Source organism: Clupea harengus, chromosome 14, assembly GCF_900700415.2.
Source record: "Clupea harengus chromosome 14, Ch_v2.0.2, whole genome shotgun sequence".
Taxonomy (NCBI): Eukaryota; Metazoa; Chordata; class Actinopteri; order Clupeiformes; family Clupeidae; genus Clupea; species Clupea harengus.
This window is the reverse complement of record NC_045165.1, coordinates 24339610-24360401: the sequence shown is the minus strand read 5'-3', so window position 1 is coordinate 24360401 and position 20792 is coordinate 24339610. Positions and strand designations below refer to the sequence as shown.

Here is a 20792-nt window from a genome sequence, read left to right as displayed (position 1 = left end):
ACAACACAAAATGTTTGCCATGAAAACCCTTAACACGTTTTGGAAAGCATGAAAAGACAGTATTTTTTATACATCAACATAATTATTTTGTTATTTAGAGTCAAACAATATTTATGCCCTGTGAGTGGGGCAGTGCATGGGTCTGGGTTCTGGGGTTCTAACACTGTGTGCTGTGATTCTCCTCTGGATAAGTCAGTAGGTTTAACTCTCACACACCATGTGATTTAGCCTTCAATATTTCTAATTCAGAGATGGCTAGGGCCCACTGATCAAACCAAAACAAGTATCACATAAAGGCCCCCATGATCACATGGCAATTTTTTATTTCTCAAATCATAATTAGTTCTCTCTCACACTAGACCCATCTAGTTTTGCAGATTATTGATTGATTTGAATCCAAAATAGTTCATCACACCCGGAGCAAAACATAGGCACCGTTTGAAAATAGGGAAACTCTCTGACCGCCTGCCTCATTGTCTGTTTTGTTGAGACCCAAACTCATTATGATGAAGGTGAACTGAATCTGTTCTTCATATTGGCTGCCAGCCCCAAGGGTTTGGTTATGGACAGTATAGGCAATTCAACCAAGCCGTGATGCAAAGTTATTTCAAACATCCATTATTAAATGTATCGAGGTGTCCTCTCTGGCTTTAATGTGGACTTGTCACTTGTGCTTGGGCAGACCGGTTAGAGCTTCTCCTCTGAATCATAAGTAAATATCCACCCGTAATCATGTGACATGCCCTCCTCCCATTGCGGTGTGTTCTGCAATTCAGTGGTTCTAATCAGGAAGGAACTAGAAACAAAACTTACTTTGTAACTCTCAAATCTAATCTTGACCTCACTCCATGTCGGGTTTTCAAACACTGTGGTTTGACTTGGATCCAAAGACAGTATAAATTGACCACACCAGAGAGAAACACAGGCACAATCTGAAAATGGCTAAATTGCTGGTGACAGGTGGCCTTCTTCTCTGTCTTTGTGAGTAAAATATAATAATAATAATATAATTAATATCAAAATATAATAATAATAATATAATTCATATCTAAATATAATAATAATAATAATTAGTTAATCATTTAACTAATTTCATTCACCAACCAGGGTTAGTGAAGTTAATCTTTTTCCCCCTTGCTTTGCATTAGTGTTTGGCAGCCAGGTTGAGGGGTTTCAACGTGGACAGCGCCTTCTAAAACAGCCCAAAGGTACGGATATCCTTCCTTTATTTTGATGTGTACATGGATCTCATTCATTGTTACACTCACATAAACATCACACACACTGTCTTCATATGTGGACATCCTGCTTGTAATTCTTGTTTCTTCTCATTATCTGTGAGTAGGTGCAAAAGAAATAGAAGATCCCCTGGAAAATGAATTGAAGGATCTTCGTATGGAGTTAGAGGTACATTGCTGTGTGAGCTAGCGGGAACACTGGATGCAATGAAATCCCTCAATGATTAGACTGGTTATGTGTTACCTGCACCTCCCTGAATCACTGTTTCATTTTATTGCAGAGACTTAATGTCACCCATCAAATACCTGGTATCTGCAGTGTCTGCAAATGGGTGATTGGCAAGGTTATTCGTTCAATACCTGCAGATGACACAAAGGTATGGAACATATCATACACGGCTAATTAAGATTAGTTGATTTTTGATAGCGTTGCTATGTTGATAATGCTCCTAATTGTTTTCTTCCTCTTATTTATTTCTTTTTTGCTTTCTTTCTTTTTCCTGCTTTCCACTGTCTTTCTTCATTTCCTTTGTTTTTTTTGTCCTCTTTCTGTCCTGCCCTCTACCAGGAGGATGTAAAAGCTCTATTGAACACGGCCTGCAACTCTTACCGTGTGTTTGGATGGGTCTGTAGGAAGTTTGTGAATGGCTATCTTGGTCAAATCTTCATCGATATTGTTCACAAGCATATGAAAGACCCACGCGCAATCTGCAAAGCTCTGCATCTCTGCTGGTGGCCAGTGACTGAAAAGGATTTCCACATTGAGTAATACTGATTAGCTTTCATCACTTACCTTTCATATGAAATGTACAAGGTAACAGATGTTTTTGGAATTAATTGCTGAGATGCTACTTGAATGTGTGTGAATGTGCAACACACATGACCATGGCTTAATATTAACCAGCTGAAACTGCAAATCCATTCCCGTAAAATTATATTGTTAAAGTCATTCCATTGCTTTGCTTTCTGATAATTGTAAACGCATCTGCCAGGGACTGTGTTGATTTAATTCACCTATGAAAGTGGGACTAGATTGGGCTGGAAACACACAATCATAGTTTCCATCATGAAAGTCGTCCTGTGCCTGGTTGTATACCTCTAATAAACAAATGCTGATAGGCACTAGGCTTATGTCTTTTTCATACATTATCCAAATGTTAATGAGGCACTTCACATTCAGTTTAGCCCTTTATACTGGAGTAGAAAGGCAATTATACAAAGGCATCTTATTTGTCATGAAAGTGTTTTTATTGGAGACTTCATCATGAGTAGAGTGGTCAAACTGTTGGCCATGTTTGGGATGTAGAGATCGAGAGTTGTTGCATGAGGGAAAATAGCTAATAATAATAACTCATTTGAACAATAAAGCACCTTGCGAGCTCTTATGGAAATAGACAGCGTTTACCTGAAGTGTAATGGGCTATGGATGAGTTAGGCCCCAAGGAGCAGATATTTTTGCCCCAACTTGTATTTTTAAGGCACAAAACAAAAACCATCATCATCATTTAATTCAATATATAAAGCTATCCTCTCCCTTATATATAAGTATTTTACTAATTTACCTTACAATAAAATGCAATAAATATGCAGCATATACTAATGTATAATACATTATTTTTGATGTTCAGGAGAGTTCTGTAAGACATGTTCCATTAGACCTCCGTTTGCATTTTCCATAGTGAAAGAGTTGTGGGAAACAGCCCCATGACAACGCATTCTTGTTTGATTTCCTTCCCTTCAATTACAAAGTCAGACAGACCCAAAAGTACAAAAAAAAGAGAGAATTATGACCATCAAGAGATTTGCATAACATTTTCCATATCCTCCACTGAGCTAGACATCAAGAACAGGAGCATTGCTGAAATGTTGACTACTACATTTTATTTGTATCCTTTTTTATATACAGGTAGTGTGTAGAATTAAACTCTAGAGATGTCATTAACCATTGTGTTTGTACAAGGTAGCTCTGGATGACAGTCTTGCAGTGCTGCAGTCCTTGTTTATTTTTAGAACTGCAAGAACTCCCTGACCACAGCTATGATGTGGGGCTGAGAGGTTTCAGCTGTAGGTCCCTCCCTCTGGTGCTGGGGCTTAGCTGCAAATTGGACATCCAGATGTGTTCAGTTTGCCAAGGAGCACAGAAACAGTAGGCTATCTCAGAAATGGCTCAACATGTAGTCTATGGGTTTCAAAACAGAAATCTTACTATGTACTTTTCGGTAGTCAATTTCATCATGTTCGCAGCCAAAACATGAGATATTGGTGTACAGACAGAAAGTAAACCGTGTGAAATGTCCTGATGCTTTGAATTATCCTACTTACACAACATATCACACTTAACTGGTCTAACATAACACTTTTAAAGATGTTTTTGAGGAAGTCTGGAGGAACAGATCTGATTTGCCGGGGTCAGTCTCCATATGTTGTACTAGACTGGTGCATGCCCACGAAGAGGGGAGAGAGTGTGAGCATGTTTGTGTAAACAACACAAGCTTTACTGCAGAGCTCCAGGACAAAAAGACATGTGAGAAATTGGAATGAAAGAGCATAATTAGCTCTTTGTAGAAAGGACACTGGTATGGAACAGAGGTCTGCCCTGTGCTGTAAATATGTGTAAACAAATAAAGTCATGTCATGCCCCCCCCCCCCCCCCCCATAGTTTCACTTTAATCGATTTAAGACTCGTGTCTGTTCAGTAGGCTACTGTGTAACAAAATCCTTTTGAATGGACGAGACAAAAGTAGACAGTAGTTTTCCCAGACTAATGGAGAAGGAGGAGTTTTCACAATGGGAAGTAAAGGAGGTCGTTGTGTAACTTGCGCTGGGAATGTTCGCTCAGCTGTTCAAGCAAGCCACGCACCCCTCTGGAACAGTTCTCACAGGAATTTTACATTGTCCAGATTCAGTAGTGATCAACACAGAGGCCTTTCGTGGTGGACCTTTCTATAAAACTCAGGGCTGTGGACCGACGAAACCTTTACGCAACACTTGGATTGTTTTTTAATATTTTTTTAAAGATTGTTTATATTGACTACTGTTTCGACAGGACGAGAATCTCGAGAAACGACTGGACAAAAACAAAGTTCCTACATGCTTAATTTTGTTTCAAATACGCTTTGATTAATGTCGGGGTTATACTGACCAACGTAATAGGCCTACCTCTCCTCTTTTCTTATGAGAATGGGAAGCACAGCGATGGAGGGGAGGCTGTCTAACATTTTACAGAAGTATCAACAACGCCTTTAACATGGGGAGCGGGAACAGCAGAGGGAAAAAGGTTGCACCTGCATCCGAAACTGACGCTGACGATGTCAATACTGATTCTGTCCCAGCCGACGGGAACAACATAAGCTTGGTAGAGCCATTTAGAGTTACGGCATGTACTAACTTAAGTTTGGTTCGTAAAAAGACTCGACCCGACTGTCAGAGCGAAGGGCAAAATTCCGAATGGTCCACTGACTTAGAAGGTGAGCTGGATGAGATGAATGCCGAATCCGACGGAAAGGAAAGTAATGCAAACAAAAGAAGTTCTGTTAAGAAACAATTCTTCAGCTCAAAAACATTTGGCCTGTGCAATTACATACGGGTGCAAAATGATAAGCATGTGGCCTCAACTCACCAATTGTCAAATGCCGGACTCCGTAGTGGATCGTGCTCTCATGCACAATCTGAAATGAGCGTAAAAGAAAAACAAGTCTCCAACAAGCCTTTGGGGAAAATCTCATGTGCCAGCACAAGTCAACACCAAGTAGGCCATGATTGTGTTGAAAGTTGCCCATAACACCATCATTTTAGAGGCATGCCATACTTACACGCATTGCATGGTTACGTTTTAATGACAGAAATGGGTTCGGTGACGAATACTGTTCATGACAACTGTGTTGGAAATGCATTGCGCGTAAACCTGTAAAAACTCTCTGCAGGGTTGGTTGGTCAACGTGTGTCCGGTAACACAATCCGAAGATGCAGCATTGTGAGTCATTCCTTGCGTGATCCATTATTCAGCTAAGTCGACTGGTTACGGTATTTGGCAGAGTGTTTCGGTTACAAATGAGCAGCTAGTTATATACTGGATTGGTTTCATGTATTATCGTCAAGGGCAAAACAACCTATAGCTATATCTAAATGTTGAGTTCATTTTAGTATACTGTATACCTCTTCATTTTGTTTTTCAGAGTTCCAGACAATTGTACTGGCCCATCTCTCAACAAGTCTGTAATCTTGTATGACGCCACAGAAGAGGACCTCATGAAAACTATTGAGAGAGAATTTAGTTAAACTTATAACTGAATTGCATATTAGAACAAAGAGCAAAATCCCCTTGCCTAACTGGTAACCCAGCCAAGGTCCTGTTTAATTGTATGTGTTGCATCATTGAATGAAGATCATATTACAACAATTGTTATTTGATCATTGTCATTACTATTGTTTTTGTTTTTGCTTGTTATTGTTATATGCAAAACCTTCCCAACGGCTTCTCGTGCAAGGACTTTCCATGTTGGAATGTGGTTGTTCTGTAGCCTACATTTAAATTTCGTTTCCTGAATGTACTGTTAGAAGACCCTCCACCCTTCCCGAGGAATTCGCTTAAACTCTGGCGGATTATGGGCAGCTGTTGGTTCACTGTGTTATTTGGATTGAATCATTCTACACCATTTTCACCAGCCTTTCCCCTCATAGTCACGACAGACATGTTCAAATTTCAAACATTTTTAAATATCTAGACTACTTGCACAAATACATTTGGACACCTTCATTAGTTTAGACTTAGATTTATTTCGATGCACACATCTAGATAACTAGGGCTAACATTTAGTAAAATACCTGTTAGATAATTGACTGAAATGATAGCTCTGCCGGTTATAGACTAATTCATGAAATATCAATTGCCTACACTTTTTGTTCAAAAGCGCCTCCAATACGTCCACTGCATACCTCAGAAGCCATCATCCATTGCAAGTTCCCAGATAGCAAGCATATACCGGTCCACCGGTGGATTTTGGTCGGCACCACCACAAGGTGGTGTGCCAATTCTAGTCCGCTCTCGGACCACCATCATCTTTAGTTTAACTGGGCGTAGATATTAAGAAATTAACATAAAATTATAGTAAATCCTGGGATTTCTAAACCATGTCCTTGGCATAATCTATTTAATATATTAGCCGCTAAACACAAGTTCATGGTAGGCTAAGTCTCTGAAGGTGAAAACTGACATGCTCAGTAACAGTAGCCATAAGAGGGGCTCCGTATGTTGCACAATGGTAACATCTAAAAAATGTTACGGGTTGGTGAAAATAAATGTAGTATAGAAAATAACTGTTTTTATAGCAAGTGACAAAACGGTGGGCCGTTTGTCTGTAACTCACCAGTAGACCGCGCGTGGAAGGGGCGGACCGACAGCGCTCCACTGGCCTTTTGCTATTTGGGTTGCAGACCACGTAGTGTCGCTGTTGGATAAAAAGATAAGCTACACAACTTCGTTATTTAACATGTCTTCTGAAAAGTCGGTCAGTGTGGCAAGGGGGCGGGCATCGAGTTCTCGTTTTTATTGGTCGCACCTCCCATGCGACTGGCGTTTTAGAATTCTGTTTAGATGAAAACTGTTACAGAGCGTCAGTAAACTAAAACGAATGCCTGGTAGTTCGGAGGGCTACTGTAACTGCCTCAAAGGAGGTGTTATTTTCTCCGATTATTCATGTGGCATCAAATACATTATAAGGTGGCATGTTGTCATCAGAGGAGAACATTTGAAAAAAGCCTATGCTATATAGGTTACAGCATATGAGCATACAGAGTCAAGTAACCTCGCTAAACGCGTTCGATTGGCCTAGGGCAATATATCTTTATTCCTAACGGGCGACAGTAACAGGTTAGCCTATATGCACAACTTACATATTTAGCCTACCGTACTTACATATCGGTAGAGTATATTTTTGGAGGCTGTATTTCTTCAACATTATTGTCCGTCGCTATATAGCAGCACACTATGGACAGATTTTCGTCCCAGACGATCCATTCAGCAGAAAATTGTCTTGGATAAAGCATGTTGTGTATGTGTATCTTACGTTCTACAATAAATGTAAGATCTTCAGACAAAAGCGTGTTGACAGCAATGGGAAAGCCAGCTGTTTAGTTTAATTTGCCTCTTGAGGAATCTCTGTCTGAATCCAATCGTCCCATTAATGATTGAGTGTTCCTCAGGCATGAAACAAAGCAGTGAAACATAACAGTGTTAAAGTTGAAAGTATTCTTGACTACTCCACTGAGTCATGATGAGACTCGAATGACTCATATAACGATATGAAGGTAGCTGGTCAATGCTCTGTGTGTGCAGGACTATTGATGTTGCAAAATATGGCTTTACTAACAGAGTGTCTGTTTGTTTGCAAGTGTTGATGTGAATGACTTCCTTAGACCTTGATTTTTGAAGATTCATAACCTATTTGCCAACGCCTGTAGTAGGCCTATTGGCACTTCGTCAGCACTTACACAACAGCCAAAGGAAGTGATGCACACCCCCATCTGACGCCATGTGAACTACTTCTTGCGCAACTCTCCACTGACATTGCTGTGTATCTATTTTCATGAACATCACATTATCATTTTGAAGGGGGTGAATCTACCCTCAGATACAAAGAAACTCAAATAAATGCAAGACAATGAATATACAACATCATTTTTTTTTACTTAAAAAATGAGTATTTAAATAACACAAACAATAAAGAATCACAGTGTTGATTACTGTCCACCAAAGGATTCTCCATGACGTAACAAAGAGTAATTCCTGTATTTTATAAATGAATGCATTACAGGATATCCATACGTTCAGATGGATACAAACATGTAAGTATGTACAAAAGGCAGACATAATGTAAAAGACATAGACATCAAACAAAGACTTTGGCAAAATAGTGAATACACTGTACACAGCGTATGCAAGTAAACAAAATAAAATCACTCCTCCTAAAAAGAGTTACATGTGAGCTAGACAAGAGAAACAAACAGGAGAGAGTCCAGTGCATGTTCTGTTTGTTTGGGTGTCCACAGCAGGCCTGCCAGCCTTGTGCTTCTATACGCAGCTCCCAGATATGATTTATTTTTTCCTTAGTGAGAGGTCAGTATTTATCTCATGTAAGTATTTTCACATAATCGAGTTCAGTTTTAGGCAGAAATGAGCATCCTAACAGGGAGGGAGGGACCAGGAGGGGGTGAGGCTTTGGCGGCGGCGATCTTGTTGAGGTTGCGCACCTCGGCCTGCCAGGATGGTATCTTCTTGGTGGTCATGTGGCGGCGCGCGTGCTTGGTTAGGTGGTCGCTACGCATGAAGCGTCGGTCGCACACGGGACAGACGAACTTCTTCTCGCCCGTGTGTGTGCGCCGGTGGCGAGACAGCTCGTCAGAGCGTGCAAACTTCTTGTCGCAGCCATCCCAGCTACAGCTGAAAGGCTTCTCCCCTATAAGGAACAAGACAAGGACAAACATGAGACGGCAGCACTTTAACCTGACTCACACTAATTCCTAAGTAATATTGACTGTCACTGCAGCTAACAGACATATGCTACTAATGAAAAGGTATTGCTGTTACTGCTTACCTGTGTGTGTTCTGAGGTGTGCTTTCAGGTGGGAGCTCTTGAAGTAGGTCTTTAGGCAGCCAGGGAAGTTGCAGACGTAGTTGCGCCTGCGTGAGAAGTCCACCTGCGCCGTGTTGCTCTGCCCAGAGGGCATGTAGACTGGCGCCGGGGCCAGAGGTAGCAGCTTGGTGTTGCCCACAGTCATGATTGACTGCTGCGGGCAATGGGGGGTCTGCGAGATGGACGTCTGGGGCATCACAAATATCACTGCACCCTGAGGCATTGCAGTGCCCACCAGCAACGGCTGAGGAAGGATAGACTTCATCCCTGGACTGGGCCTTGGGCAGGGGCTCTGGATCAGGGCTGAGATCACACCCGATTGGCTGTTCATGGGGAATGTCTGGCATATGATTGGAGGACTCGGGGTGGGGGGTGGACTCTGAGGGGCCAGTGGAGAGGGGAGCTTTTTACCAGTAGAGAGGGGGTTACATGGGGCCTCAGTCTTGCAGGGAGAGGGGGCTACATGCATCAGGGGTGGTGGGGTTGTATGGTGGCGTTCCAGCGTCTGCTCCTCAGTCTTTATAGGCTGCTGCGTCTGTGGAACGCCAGCCGGAGGAATGTGTCGGCATGGTGAACTGTCTGCTGTGTGGCGGATGACGCTGGTAGCCATGGCTCTGCATGGCACAGTGCTGGCCGTTTCTGTGGACATTCTGCTGCAGGGGGTCTGAGGAATGGGGCCCATGCCCAGTCTGAGAGTTTGTGGGAAGTGAGATAGGCTGGAGTAAGACCTGCTCATCGTGGGTGGGGCAGCTGTGACCGAGGTCTCTGGGAAGCTGGGACTGTGAGGTGGAGTCATGCACTGGAAGGCAAGAGTAAATAAGGAAGAGTTAGCATCCGTAGAAACAGAACCAGATGAAAATAACAGATTTTCCCACAAACATAAATAACCTTGCAATCACAAGACCAACACAAAACTGTCTTTCATCTCCAGGTGAACCCTTCCCTACCTGGTAGCTTTGCTGTTTATCAGATAATCGTTCCTGTAGAGTTGGAAGGCCTGGCTGAAGTTCACACTATCTCACTTATCAGTAAACTGCCACCTGTTCTGACTACCATAAAGCCATCTCAAGAGTTGTCAGCAAACAATTCAGGTTGTGATAAGGACCGCCCCCCCCCCCCCGCCCCCCCCCCCCCCCCCCCCCTTTACATGTGAGGCTAGGGAGGGTGATTGATGGAGCAAGGATAGCCATCCAAGCTCATCATACACCATGAATGCCCCAGAAGGGTGGCCCCTTACCAGTGAGGAAAGGGAAATGAAGTCCTTTGTGGTCTCCGGGTGGTCAGGTTGTGGCAGCAAATCGCAGGAGTCTGAGGCAGGGGTGAGGGGCCGCGGCCTAAAGGCGTTTGGACTGGGCGACACTTGACCCCAGCCACTCATGCACATCAGGGCTTCAGCGGCCTCCAGGTCGTTATATTCCAGAATGCTGCAGGAGGAATGCTCACTGTCATTTCTTCTTCTGTCCTGGAACACTGCACAGTGCTCCATTCGATCTCCCTGAGGAACAAAGAACCAAATCCTCAGTGTCAAAATTACTGTGAAAACGCGTTGATATGTCGTTAATGGCAGTCATGCGTGAGTAGCCTGATGATGCCACTCTAGTCCTATGCTTAGTTTAGTGAACACCAGCTTGTAGCAACAGGTTATAAGTAACGAGGTTAGTCTTAAAAAAAGAGAAGGACCCTCTTAGGATTGTCCACTGGTAGGTGGATGGGGCTAAACTGTCGAGCTTTGAGCGTTACACTTCAGAGTGAATTACTAAGCATGGCACCTCCCATTCTCTAATGCTACGTAAACAATGACGCTCTCTAATAAGCCATGTGAGACCATCTGAAAGCATTAGCATAAAAAAACTCATGAATCAAGCCGGTGAACATGGGATGTACTTTAAATATAAATGTGACAAGATATATATATATTTCGAATTAAGGTTTTGATACATCAGTGGATGCAATAAGTATTACAGGAAATAGTGTGAGTTGTCAGGCTACACGAACAGGCAATTTGAAACATCCGATCTCATAAACATAATAAAAGCAACGTTTAAATGCAAACACAAATGCCAATGTAAACATTAACCGTACTGTTATACACGAAAACACGAGTTAAATTACCAATTGTTAGCCTATAAAGTATGATGGTGACAAAGAAACAACTCAAAAACTGCAGTTAATCATCTGTATTGATTAATTTAGTTCAATGAGTGGAATTGAAGCGCAAAGGAAAAACAAACCGAATACATTTTAATTTCATGGACAGAAAATGAAAAGCAGAAAAAGACAAAACACAAATCAATGTCGATTTTGTCTTACCGGCCGGCATGACGTTTCCATTCTGTTAAATTTTATTTCCTCGAGGTGTTGTTATAAGAAGAAAAATTGTGACAACGTTACTTTAGGCGTGATACAATGAAACAAAGAGGCAGAGCGCCCGCTTCGAGAGAACTGCAGCCGGAATTATCCTCGCCTCTACCAGCAAGGTCCAGCCTCAGCTGAGTGAAACAAGTGAGGGGAAAAAAGAAAACAAAATTCACAACACACTGGCGGGTGGCAACATGCTACCAATGAAAAACAAATGTGTACGAGACCTTGACCAATGGCATGCAAGGCAACGCGTGATCAGTGCATGACAGCGGGACGATTGGCGGAAATAGGGGTGCGTGGCTGTTGGTGGGCGTAGTGAGGGAGTCAACAGTGTCACCGTAAACTCGATGAACTCAGAGCATGAAAACTAGGCGAAAGGTCGTAGCCCTGAGCGAGGATAATAGTGAATAACGTGGAAGTGTGTCTGGCCAACTTCAGCAGGAAAGAGCGGCTCACACGCGGTCTTCAGAATCTCACTGCCTTTGTCAGACAAATTGGCTTTCCTTTCGAATAAAAAACATGGCGATTTAGGTTCTTTATCAATATCAAGAATGACACGAGTTGGTTTGTTTATAAAATATATATTGCTGCAGAAGCACCCAATTTATACTAAGAGGCTATCTTTGACTTAGAATACATTCTCAAAGCCTTCACCATTCATGGTAATTTCCTTAAGCAGATTTATCTGTAGCAGATGTTTTTTGTCAGACATCAATCAGGAATCACCATCCCAGCCCTCTCTTGAACTGTCAATGAATGATAGGATGGAGCTGTTGAACCTCTTGGTTTCTTTGTTTTATGTCCATTTGTTTCAAAGAAGGCTAGTTTTGAGGGACTGTAGAGATGGCCAATCACCCAGCAAGTAGCCTACCTCAACTGTGAACATAATGTGTGCAAGTTATTAAGCAATTGTTGTGATTGCGATGATAATATCTCTCTTAAAACTCTTGAAATACAACAATGTATCACATGGCCCTTGATGAGATGGTCTTTTGTACCACGGTGTTCATCATACCAGGAATCTCTCATTTCATTTAAATAAGCAAACGTGATCTTAAGTGAGTTATCTGTTCTTCATGGATGACAACCACAACAGTCAGGACAACAGTTGTACTCAACACCCACCACCCCACCTCCATTACATTTGCAAGACTTCCATTTCTACCAGATGAACTGCACCTAAGCCCACTGCATTTGGAAGACAGCTGCTGTGCACTGTTTCATCCTGGCTGATAAGTCACGGGTCCTTTAAAAGGCTCACTTCCATATCCACTCAAAGCAGTATGTGATTGTGCAATGACACAGCGTGCCAGGGCAACATGAGAGAAGCCAGGAAAAAAGAGGCACGCTGGTGATACAAGCGGGGCAGACCGTGGATAGGCAAAGTAACTGGAGGAAAGGTTATGTTGTTCACTACTACTTCTCTTGCTCCCCTCCTCTTTGGCACAGACACCACCCCTTGTCAGGAACTCCAGGAAAGGGTCAGGGGAACTGGGGGACCAGCCCCCGGCAGACATAAATATACCACCCTGCTAAGATTTCTCTGACCACCTCTCCCATGCCATATGCTCCAAAAAAGAACATACCCGCATACTTTCTCAACTATATGCTGGGATCCAGTATATTTTGACATGCATTTTATATCACAATGTAAGCAATATAGTCGACAGGGAGTTTAGTTTCTGCTTGGGAGTAGTCGGTTGGGCTGAACGTGATTGAACTGAAGCATTCTAACATACTCTTGAGATTTTGAGTGCAGCAGCAAAATCATTTGATATAAATATACAACTGATGAACCCTTAGATCTTCTCACAATGTAACTGTTAAGTCTATTATGCTTACAGATTTCACCCAGATAAAATAATGGGTGGTATTCCATATTTAGAGTACTCCTCTTGCTTGGCAATAAGCCAATTGGGTGATTTGAAGCTAAAGATATGTTGAGTGGTGCCTATTAATATGAGTTAATGCAAAGCATTTGTGGGCTTTAGAATTGGTAGTTAAAACCGCTTACATGAGACCGTGGAGCATTCACTCCTGGAAACGCTACAAAGACCTGACATGTAGGTGAAAGGGCAGAGAAGTCAGGACTAGCTGAGTTTAAACACAGTTTGTTCTACAGGGTCAGGCCTTGCCTCGTAACTCAGACAGGTGAAGAGGTACAGTGGTGAAAGCCAGCAGGATAGAAACTTTCCAACCTCTCTCATAACTTTCGCCTACACAAATCTCCTAATGATTGCTGTCACTCAACCTTGAATGGCCACTCACCTGATGGTTTATGAGCTACGTGAAGGACGGCTGATAAACTTCTGAAGCCCACTGTGTTTGGAAACGCAAAAGTAGGCATTACACAACAGTCTGTCACTCTCCAGGCTTGTGACATTGTATGCTATGCTGTGTTTTAGTTTTTCCAGTGCCAATGCAGTGGGCTGTGTAACTAAAGATAAGACAGGTGTGAATGATAACACTCTTTATAGTCTCTTTATAGAATAACACTCTCTTTAGTTAATCTAAAATGGGTTAATTTAACAGCCATGTAATGTAATACACTGCATTATTACATATCTCTTGCACGCTATCACAAAGCACACTTTCTCTTTTAGAATGACAAATCTAGATTTAACAGTTGGTGGTGGTCTGAACACCTTTGGTGTTGCCTTATAGAGGACATACGTCAATGAATAATTCTCTATTAATATGACCTATTCCCCAATGCCTTTGTGGTGGTCTGCCTGCGGTTAGTGTTGACCTTGTCAGAGGAGCCCAGTCCAAGTCATCTTGTGATGAGGGTGATAGATTATTACCATTGAGAGCATACTCACAAGCCACATCTCAGTGTGATATGGCAACTACTCCGCATCATACCATAAAGCACTCCAGTGGGTGGTGAAAACTGCCCAACAGATCACCACCACCCAATTACTCACCATCGAAAACATTTATCACAAGCGCTGTCGGCAGGGTGAGAGACATCACCAATGATGCCTCCCACCCTAACCATGGACTTTTCAACCTCCAGCAGGCGTTACAGGAGCCTGCACTCCCGCATCAGTATGCTTAGGAAGAGCTTCTTCCTTGAGGCTGCGACCCTGCTTGACTCGCCACCACCACTCTTATAGCATCATTGAACTCATTACTACACTGCTTGCAGTAACGTAACAAACTTGTTATTTTCACTATTGATATTTTACACAAACTGAACCACCTACACTGTTCAAATAATGTTACTGTACATAAAGCCAACTGTGCATTTGTTGTTTATACTCTGCATACCAAATGTACATATGCTGTTCATACCATATATACAACCTTACATTTGCACTCTCTGTTCTCTAACTCTGTCCACTTATGCTTTTTTTATTTTTTATATGTATATTTACATACATAATTTTTGTATATTGTAACTCTCTTGTAACCACTGTAGATTGTAAGATAGCATCACTTATGCTCTTGTACTTACTTATCCTGCTCTTCTGTTCTTTATCTGTAAATAATACTCTATTTTTGCACTTCTGATGCTAACTGCATTTCATTGGGTTTGTATCCGTACTCTACACAATGACAATAAAGTTCAATCTAATCTAATTATTACACAGGACAACATGTTACAGAATATGAATGGTATGTTGCATGTGAGACATTTGTTGTGTTGTTGTGCCTGTGCCTGTGCCTGTGCCTGTGTCTACGTGACCAACATAGCATACAAGTTCATAACTACAGAAATAACAGGTGTGGCACATTTCGTTACTTTTGGACAGCATGTGTGTGCCTTGATGGAACTTTTACAGGAGCTATTTTATTTAGAGGGCTTTGGAGGAAGTATTGGAAGCAGGATGGTCACAAAGAGAAGGAAATAATTGGTAGGCAGTGTCATCATGCAAAGTGAATGTTGATTAATGGCATGGATTCATCTTCCATTGCTTGAACATCTCCTCAGGTTTATACTCCACCTTTTGCCATATTTGGAGAGTGATGTTTACAGTAATTGCAAAATAATGTGGATATGGTACCCTTGCAGGAGAGAGACTTTAAGCTGGTTTAGAGATGATTTGAACCCAAAAAATGGTAATAATCAGGATATGTCCTACTTTCCATAGTCTAGTCTAGACAATAGGCAAAATGGCAACTGATGTTTGCCATGCAAATTACTGTTATGTGCCAATAAACTGAAGGACTGGATGTGCCACTCCAATTGATAAAACGGTTTGATGGTTTGAAGATATGGAGGCACGGAGATCCTGTTCACACCTGGCATTAAAATTCGTCTGGCTTGATCCGCTCACAAGTGGACAGCTCCATGTATGGGTGTGAATGCAGCCAAGACACAATGGGGACGCATTCTCACTGTTTACGCTTGGTTTTAAAATATGTCTTGGACACTTGGATCACAAGTGGATAGCCAAGACACATCTCCATTTAAACATGTGTCTATCATGCGTCTCCAAGTTGTTCAGCTGCCTAGTTTTTTCAGATTTCGTTCCTGTTTCGCTACTGACCACTGCCCTGTCGGACACGGTATCAGGATGCATTAGCGCTAAAAAGATATGTGCTAAAATATGTCTCAGACCACCTCAGCAAGTGGTTTGAGTAATCGGATCACAATGCGTCTTTGTTGCCCAAGACACATTTAAAAAATCAAGTGTAAAGACTAAAGAGGGTCAATTGAGATCCAGTCAGTCAGACCACATTCAGAGGTCCACATTCTTTTAGTAGTGAGTCCTGGGTCACATTGAAGGTCTGCCTACTCAGCTGACACCAGTTCAAATCATCAAATCAAACTCTATTTGTACGGCTAATAAAGGCAATAAGAAACCATGCCATGCTGTTGCATCAAGCTTTTTCTCAGAATGACCTTCTTGGACACGTGTGGTACTCTAAGTTTCAGTTATCAGTTTCTGCACTTTTAATAAACTTATTGGTTCCCATTTTCATTTCAAGAACTTATGGACATTTTCCCATGTATGGATTACTGGTCAGGCCTCCATTCACATCCGAGACGGATGAAGTCATGCATGTCATGTAAGGGATTGTATACTACAAATAGACTCTCCGCGTCAGACAGGCTTCATATTAATTTGGAGCAGGCCTTGGGCCAAATAGACCCTGGGGTGACAGACTCAGCAGTGAGGCCTCTCTGTAACAGATATATCCCAGTTCAAATATAGCTCACCCAGTCCATACATCTGCTCTCCACCAGATAAGAGCAGTATGCTAGAGGGTTCCCCTCCTCCCCACCCTAAACCACCCCACCCACACACACACACACGCAAAAATCACAATTCGGGGGCATAATCATGGAGACAGATTTCCCCCAAGATTTACTGTGACACCTTTTGACCTCACAATCAGTTAATTTCTTTAAGATTAAGATTCTTTTCATAAGGTAACAAGTATTTTAAATCTGAGCCTATTCTCAATCACTAAACACTACAGCTAGTCAGAGTCCATAGCATTTCAGCCGTGAGTAGACAGACTTTCAGCCCAACACGCGGCCCTTCCTATCTGCTTGGCTGGAGAGTGCAGGGGGTGTGACTCTGACAGTAACTCTGCCAGAGCGGCATGAGTCATGCGGCGGACGTGAGGAATGGCACCGGGACATTTCCCGCCATCACTCGCAGGCACATGCCATGTCAGCGTGCAGAGCTTACACTACAGATAAACACACTTGGAAAAAAACACAATCACTGAGGAATAAATCAAGGGGGGAAAAAACAAACAATGTTTTCCCAAGAACTACCCAGTTTCCGTATGAATCTGTGAAGTCATATCCGTGTTGTATTTTGAGCCCAGGTGCAAATGCTTGGCCCTGGTGCGGTCCTGCTCTTGCCTGATCCTGTTTTGGATAAACCCCAAGCAGTAACAAAGGTTTTACCAATGGCTTGAGTGCTGAAGGACTGCATGGCAAGCCCTTTGACACTTTATCACTAACTCATTAGCAACTCACTCGTGCCTCAGTTATTGTTTACAACGTATTATTACATATAAATGGGTGACTGAAAGCACTGCCAGGATATGTTTGTTTTTAAAAGCCAGTACGTTTACCAGTAACCACAAAACACCAGTGTGCACACACAAACACACCTTACCTCAGAGCACGACTTCCCTTTGACCTACTTTTCCCAGCAAAGTCAAACTGTACGGTAAGAGAACACAGAATCACGACTCAGTAAAACACCCTTGTAGTTTCCCAATGCTCAACGATACATCACCTGTTTCTACAAAACACAAGGCTAGTTCCAGGTAAACTACATTCATATCTTTTCAGGCATCTTGTCAACAGTGATAAGACTGGAGGTAAACTAAAATCAATCAGTGGAGAAAAAAAATCAACTGACAAGCTCTGACATAAACTTGACATTGACCTGAAAAAGCTGTGGGACCTCACCTGTTGTTGGGAATCTAGGCCAGAGCACTTGCGTATATGTGTGTGTGTGTGTGTGTGTGTGTGTGTGTGTGTGTGTGTGAGACCCACTAGAGGTGGGTCATGGCGAGGGCACAAGGGAGATGCTAAGAAAAGAGATGGGCCCGGGGGCTGTGAAGACTCTCAGTGACTGGCACCCTGCCCAAATGCCAAGCTTGACGGGGAGAACCAAGAGAGTCGGGGCAAGGGGCTTCAGCCAGGTCAGCAGCCTGACGACTCGGGCCACCCTACGCAAGAGGGGAGGGAGGGGAGGAGGGAAAAAGAATGTGGCTGAAAGGAGAAGAGAGGAGAGGAGTAAACAAGCAAGGCTGGATGACTCAGGGAGAGCAGATGGTTCACTCTCCCTCCCTTCCTCCCACCAACTCCTCCTCCACCCCAAGAGCTGCTGCCTTAGCTGGATAGTTAAAGACTAACCAGTTCCTCTTGTTTTCTTTTTTTGTTTGTTTTTATCTCTGGTGCATGCAGGCCCCTGTGGCTCAGTCAGGCTCACCTCCCTCCACACCCTAAAGGCCAGATTGCCTTCGCAGTTTGCCCCTACAGGTTCCCTGGCAGATGAGTGGTATGGACAGCTTGTCAGCATTTCAGGGCCTGTTATCTTATCAAACCATTACCAGAGAGTTACGAATTGGTGTTCATCGGGGCATGGTTTAAAACGACAGCCTGTGATATTCGAAGCGTTGTCATGCCTGGGAAGAGATCAAGAAAAGACCTCCACCAGACAGTGGCTTCATTATCGAGAAAGTGGATTAAGGAAGGAAAAGAGAGGAGAACTGGTGTTTGGTAACGTGCGCTGAGTGAAAGAGAAAGAGGAAGAGGAAGTGGGGGTGGGAGGCCAAGAGAGGCCTTCCGGGGATTTCTGAGGACAGTGGTGTGGTGTACGTCTGTTTGCCTGCCTGCTTCCTGTGTCTGTGGTGCCGGGCTTCTGGCCAGACAGATAGGCTGCTGGACCACTGCGTCTGAAACAGCACGCTGTTTCCAGGATGACAACTCCAACAGTTGCAAAAGTTTTGACCACAAAAGACATCACACCGGCTTTTACGCACACAGCTACCGCAGCTTTTATTTAGGAGTGTTTAAGATATGCAGGGAATAAATGAGATACATATGGAAGTCTCCTTTTAAGGGGCAAAAAGGTACTTTAACACCCTGGAACTTTATAAAAAATATCTTGGCATAAATACAGCGGGATTGATGTCATATAAAAACACAAACAGCAAAGTGACAATAAACATTTTTGACACACCATGTAAAATAACCCTTTCCTATTTATTAATAAATATATACACATGAGCTGAGTAAGTACTTTCATACAAAACAGGAACTGAAAAGTGGTTAGAAAAAATATTCAGCATTTCAAAAGTGACTGAGATTTTACTAATCTAATTGTATATGTGTTAAAAAAACACATATTGCACTTTGTGCTAACCAACTCAATGTCTGTTACAATGAGGTATAGATTGAGTTACCTACAGTATTTGGCTGATGATATGAATGCACTGAGGGTAGATATTTAATTTAAAGTAATACTTTTTACAATTAATGTTGGTGATCTGCTTCACTAATGCTTATGTAAATATTTTGCTGTGCCCCACCTACACAACACACACACACACACACACACACACACACACACACACAGACAGACATACACACACGCATACCCAGAATGGTGAAACTTAAGATACACTGAGAAATAGTTTACAGTACATGCTAAATACTGCCACATGTTGCGTATAATACAGTGAGCCAACAGGGCCACTCTGTCTCCACTATTTACAGGTTCACCAGTGTTTTCCCAACCTAATTTATACTCACAATCATCTCGTAAAAAGACAAAGATCTTCAGTGCTCTGGTTTTCAAGGGGGAACAATAACAGTAAAGTATAGGGCTTACCCAGGCATCAGACTTACTTTAAGAGCAGTGCATTTTTCCCCTCGTCTGGCAGACAATCTGCCAGTATTACAAAGAAACATACAGCAAAAGGTTGTGTTCGCAAAAGATAAGTTCTCCTAACATCTCACATCCTTCCCCCTTAGCATAAATGACCCGTTTCCTATTTCACTGCACCTCAATCTCAAACCTTTGATAAAGCTCTGATACCACGTGCATTAGTGCACCTCAGAAAGGTTCAAACAAGACTTAAGTCCCCCCATAAACGAGGGGATCAGCAAGGAATTCTGGGAACCCATGTAGTTCCTCAGGCAGCAAAGGACAGCACATATCATACAGCAGAGACACTGAGGAGTCTGTTCCCTTTTTTTTTAGAGACGTGTAAACCAGCAGGCCTGTCACTGGAGGGAACGCTTTGAAGGCGTCCGCCGTTAGATTTCGGTCAGCGTGAGCTTCACCGCCCCTCCAACCTCCTCCATCTCGATCTGGAAGGTGTCCTCGTTCGAGTAGTGTTTGATGATGTTGTCGTCCATGTGCACCAGGATCCTGCGAAGGTCACAGAGGGACACAGGAGGGGAGTTATCAGATGCGGTTCTTTGCAGACTCAGAATAGACAGTGGTAAACTGATTGACCGTGGCTCAAAAGACAAAGCCATTGAGACATCGCAATGTGTGCTGAAGCAGCATACCCCTTTTTGCATTTCTTGTAGGCCTTTCCCATCTTTTCGAGAGGAACTTCATATTTCTCTGATATCTGGAAAAACACATACAGTAATTGTTACATAGGGAGATACTGGAAAAAAATACAATAGGGAAGAGTGTCTTTCAATTAGTGAAAAGATAAAATTCAGGTTGAGGATTTAGTGGCCTCATTGCTTTGAATTACATGGCTATGCCAAAAGACAAATCATAAGGTTTTTCAATGCATACACCAGCATGACCCCGCCTGACCCCGGGCCTCCCAGTGCTGTCTTCTCTGGGGCCATTGACACATGTTTCCCCTTCAAATGGCCAGTCCATGCATGCCATTCTTTCACAGGGCGGGGATCTGGAGTTTGTCAGTGCTGTGTTTGTTATCCACCATGGAGGCCTGGATGGGAACACCCCTGGGAGGTCTTTACCCAAGAAGAAGCGGGACTCTTCCTGGGAACTGTCAATGAGCAACACATCCCTGCCCCGGAGGCCAGTGGAAGTGCTGTCGGAGCCGATTTGAGCTGTTTCCAGGGCCGTTAAGAACCCATGCAGAGCTC

The 20792-nt window shown here is 42.9% G+C and overlaps 2 protein-coding genes and 1 long non-coding RNA gene across 4 annotated transcripts in view; 1 reads left to right on the top strand and 2 right to left on the bottom strand.

Moving 5' to 3' along the window:
- The first annotated feature begins 3919 nt into the window (after nucleotides 1-3919).
- LOC116223550 lies at nucleotides 3920-5637 on the top strand. Its single transcript, XR_004165137.2, has 3 exons — nucleotides 3920-4986; nucleotides 5162-5211; nucleotides 5414-5637. It is a non-coding gene; the product is annotated as an uncharacterized LOC116223550 (long non-coding RNA).
- A 2267-nt stretch (nucleotides 5638-7904) lies between these two features.
- Nucleotides 7905-11397, bottom strand: klf11b (Kruppel-like factor 11b). The gene is made up of 4 exons (XM_012824230.3): nucleotides 11180-11397; nucleotides 10107-10364; nucleotides 8831-9668; nucleotides 7905-8692 (listed from the first exon to the last, which is right to left on the bottom strand). Exons 1-4 carry the CDS (start codon nucleotides 11198-11200, stop codon nucleotides 8400-8402), a joined length of 1410 nt encoding a protein of 469 aa, XP_012679684.1. The 5' UTR covers nucleotides 11201-11397; the 3' UTR covers nucleotides 7905-8399.
- A 7287-nt stretch (nucleotides 11398-18684) lies between these two features.
- The window catches only part of grhl1 (grainyhead-like transcription factor 1), an 18411-nt gene continuing 16303 nt past the window's right edge, over nucleotides 18685-20792 (bottom strand). For both annotated transcript variants that reach the window (XM_031580774.2, XM_031580775.2), the window contains exons 14-15: nucleotides 20232-20296; nucleotides 18685-20088 (exon numbers count right to left, since the gene is read on the bottom strand). In XM_031580774.2, the coding sequence (XP_031436634.1) occupies nucleotides 19974-20088; nucleotides 20232-20296 (180 nt within the window). In that variant the 3' untranslated portion in view covers nucleotides 18685-19973. The remainder of the gene's footprint in view (nucleotides 20089-20231; nucleotides 20297-20792) is intronic.

Excerpts from the sequence above, each read along its gene's own strand:
- klf11b (XM_012824230.3), bottom strand. The coding sequence starts at position 11,200 with ATGGAAACGTCATGCCGGCCG. Across the intron at positions 10,365-11,179 it reads TGGAAACGTCATGCCGGCCG|GGAGATCGAATGGAGCACTG; the intron begins GTAAGACAAAAT and ends TTTGTTCCTCAG. Across the intron at positions 9,669-10,106 it reads TCATTTCCCTTTCCTCACTG|TGCATGACTCCACCTCACAG; the intron begins GTAAGGGGCCAC and ends CTTGCCTTCCAG.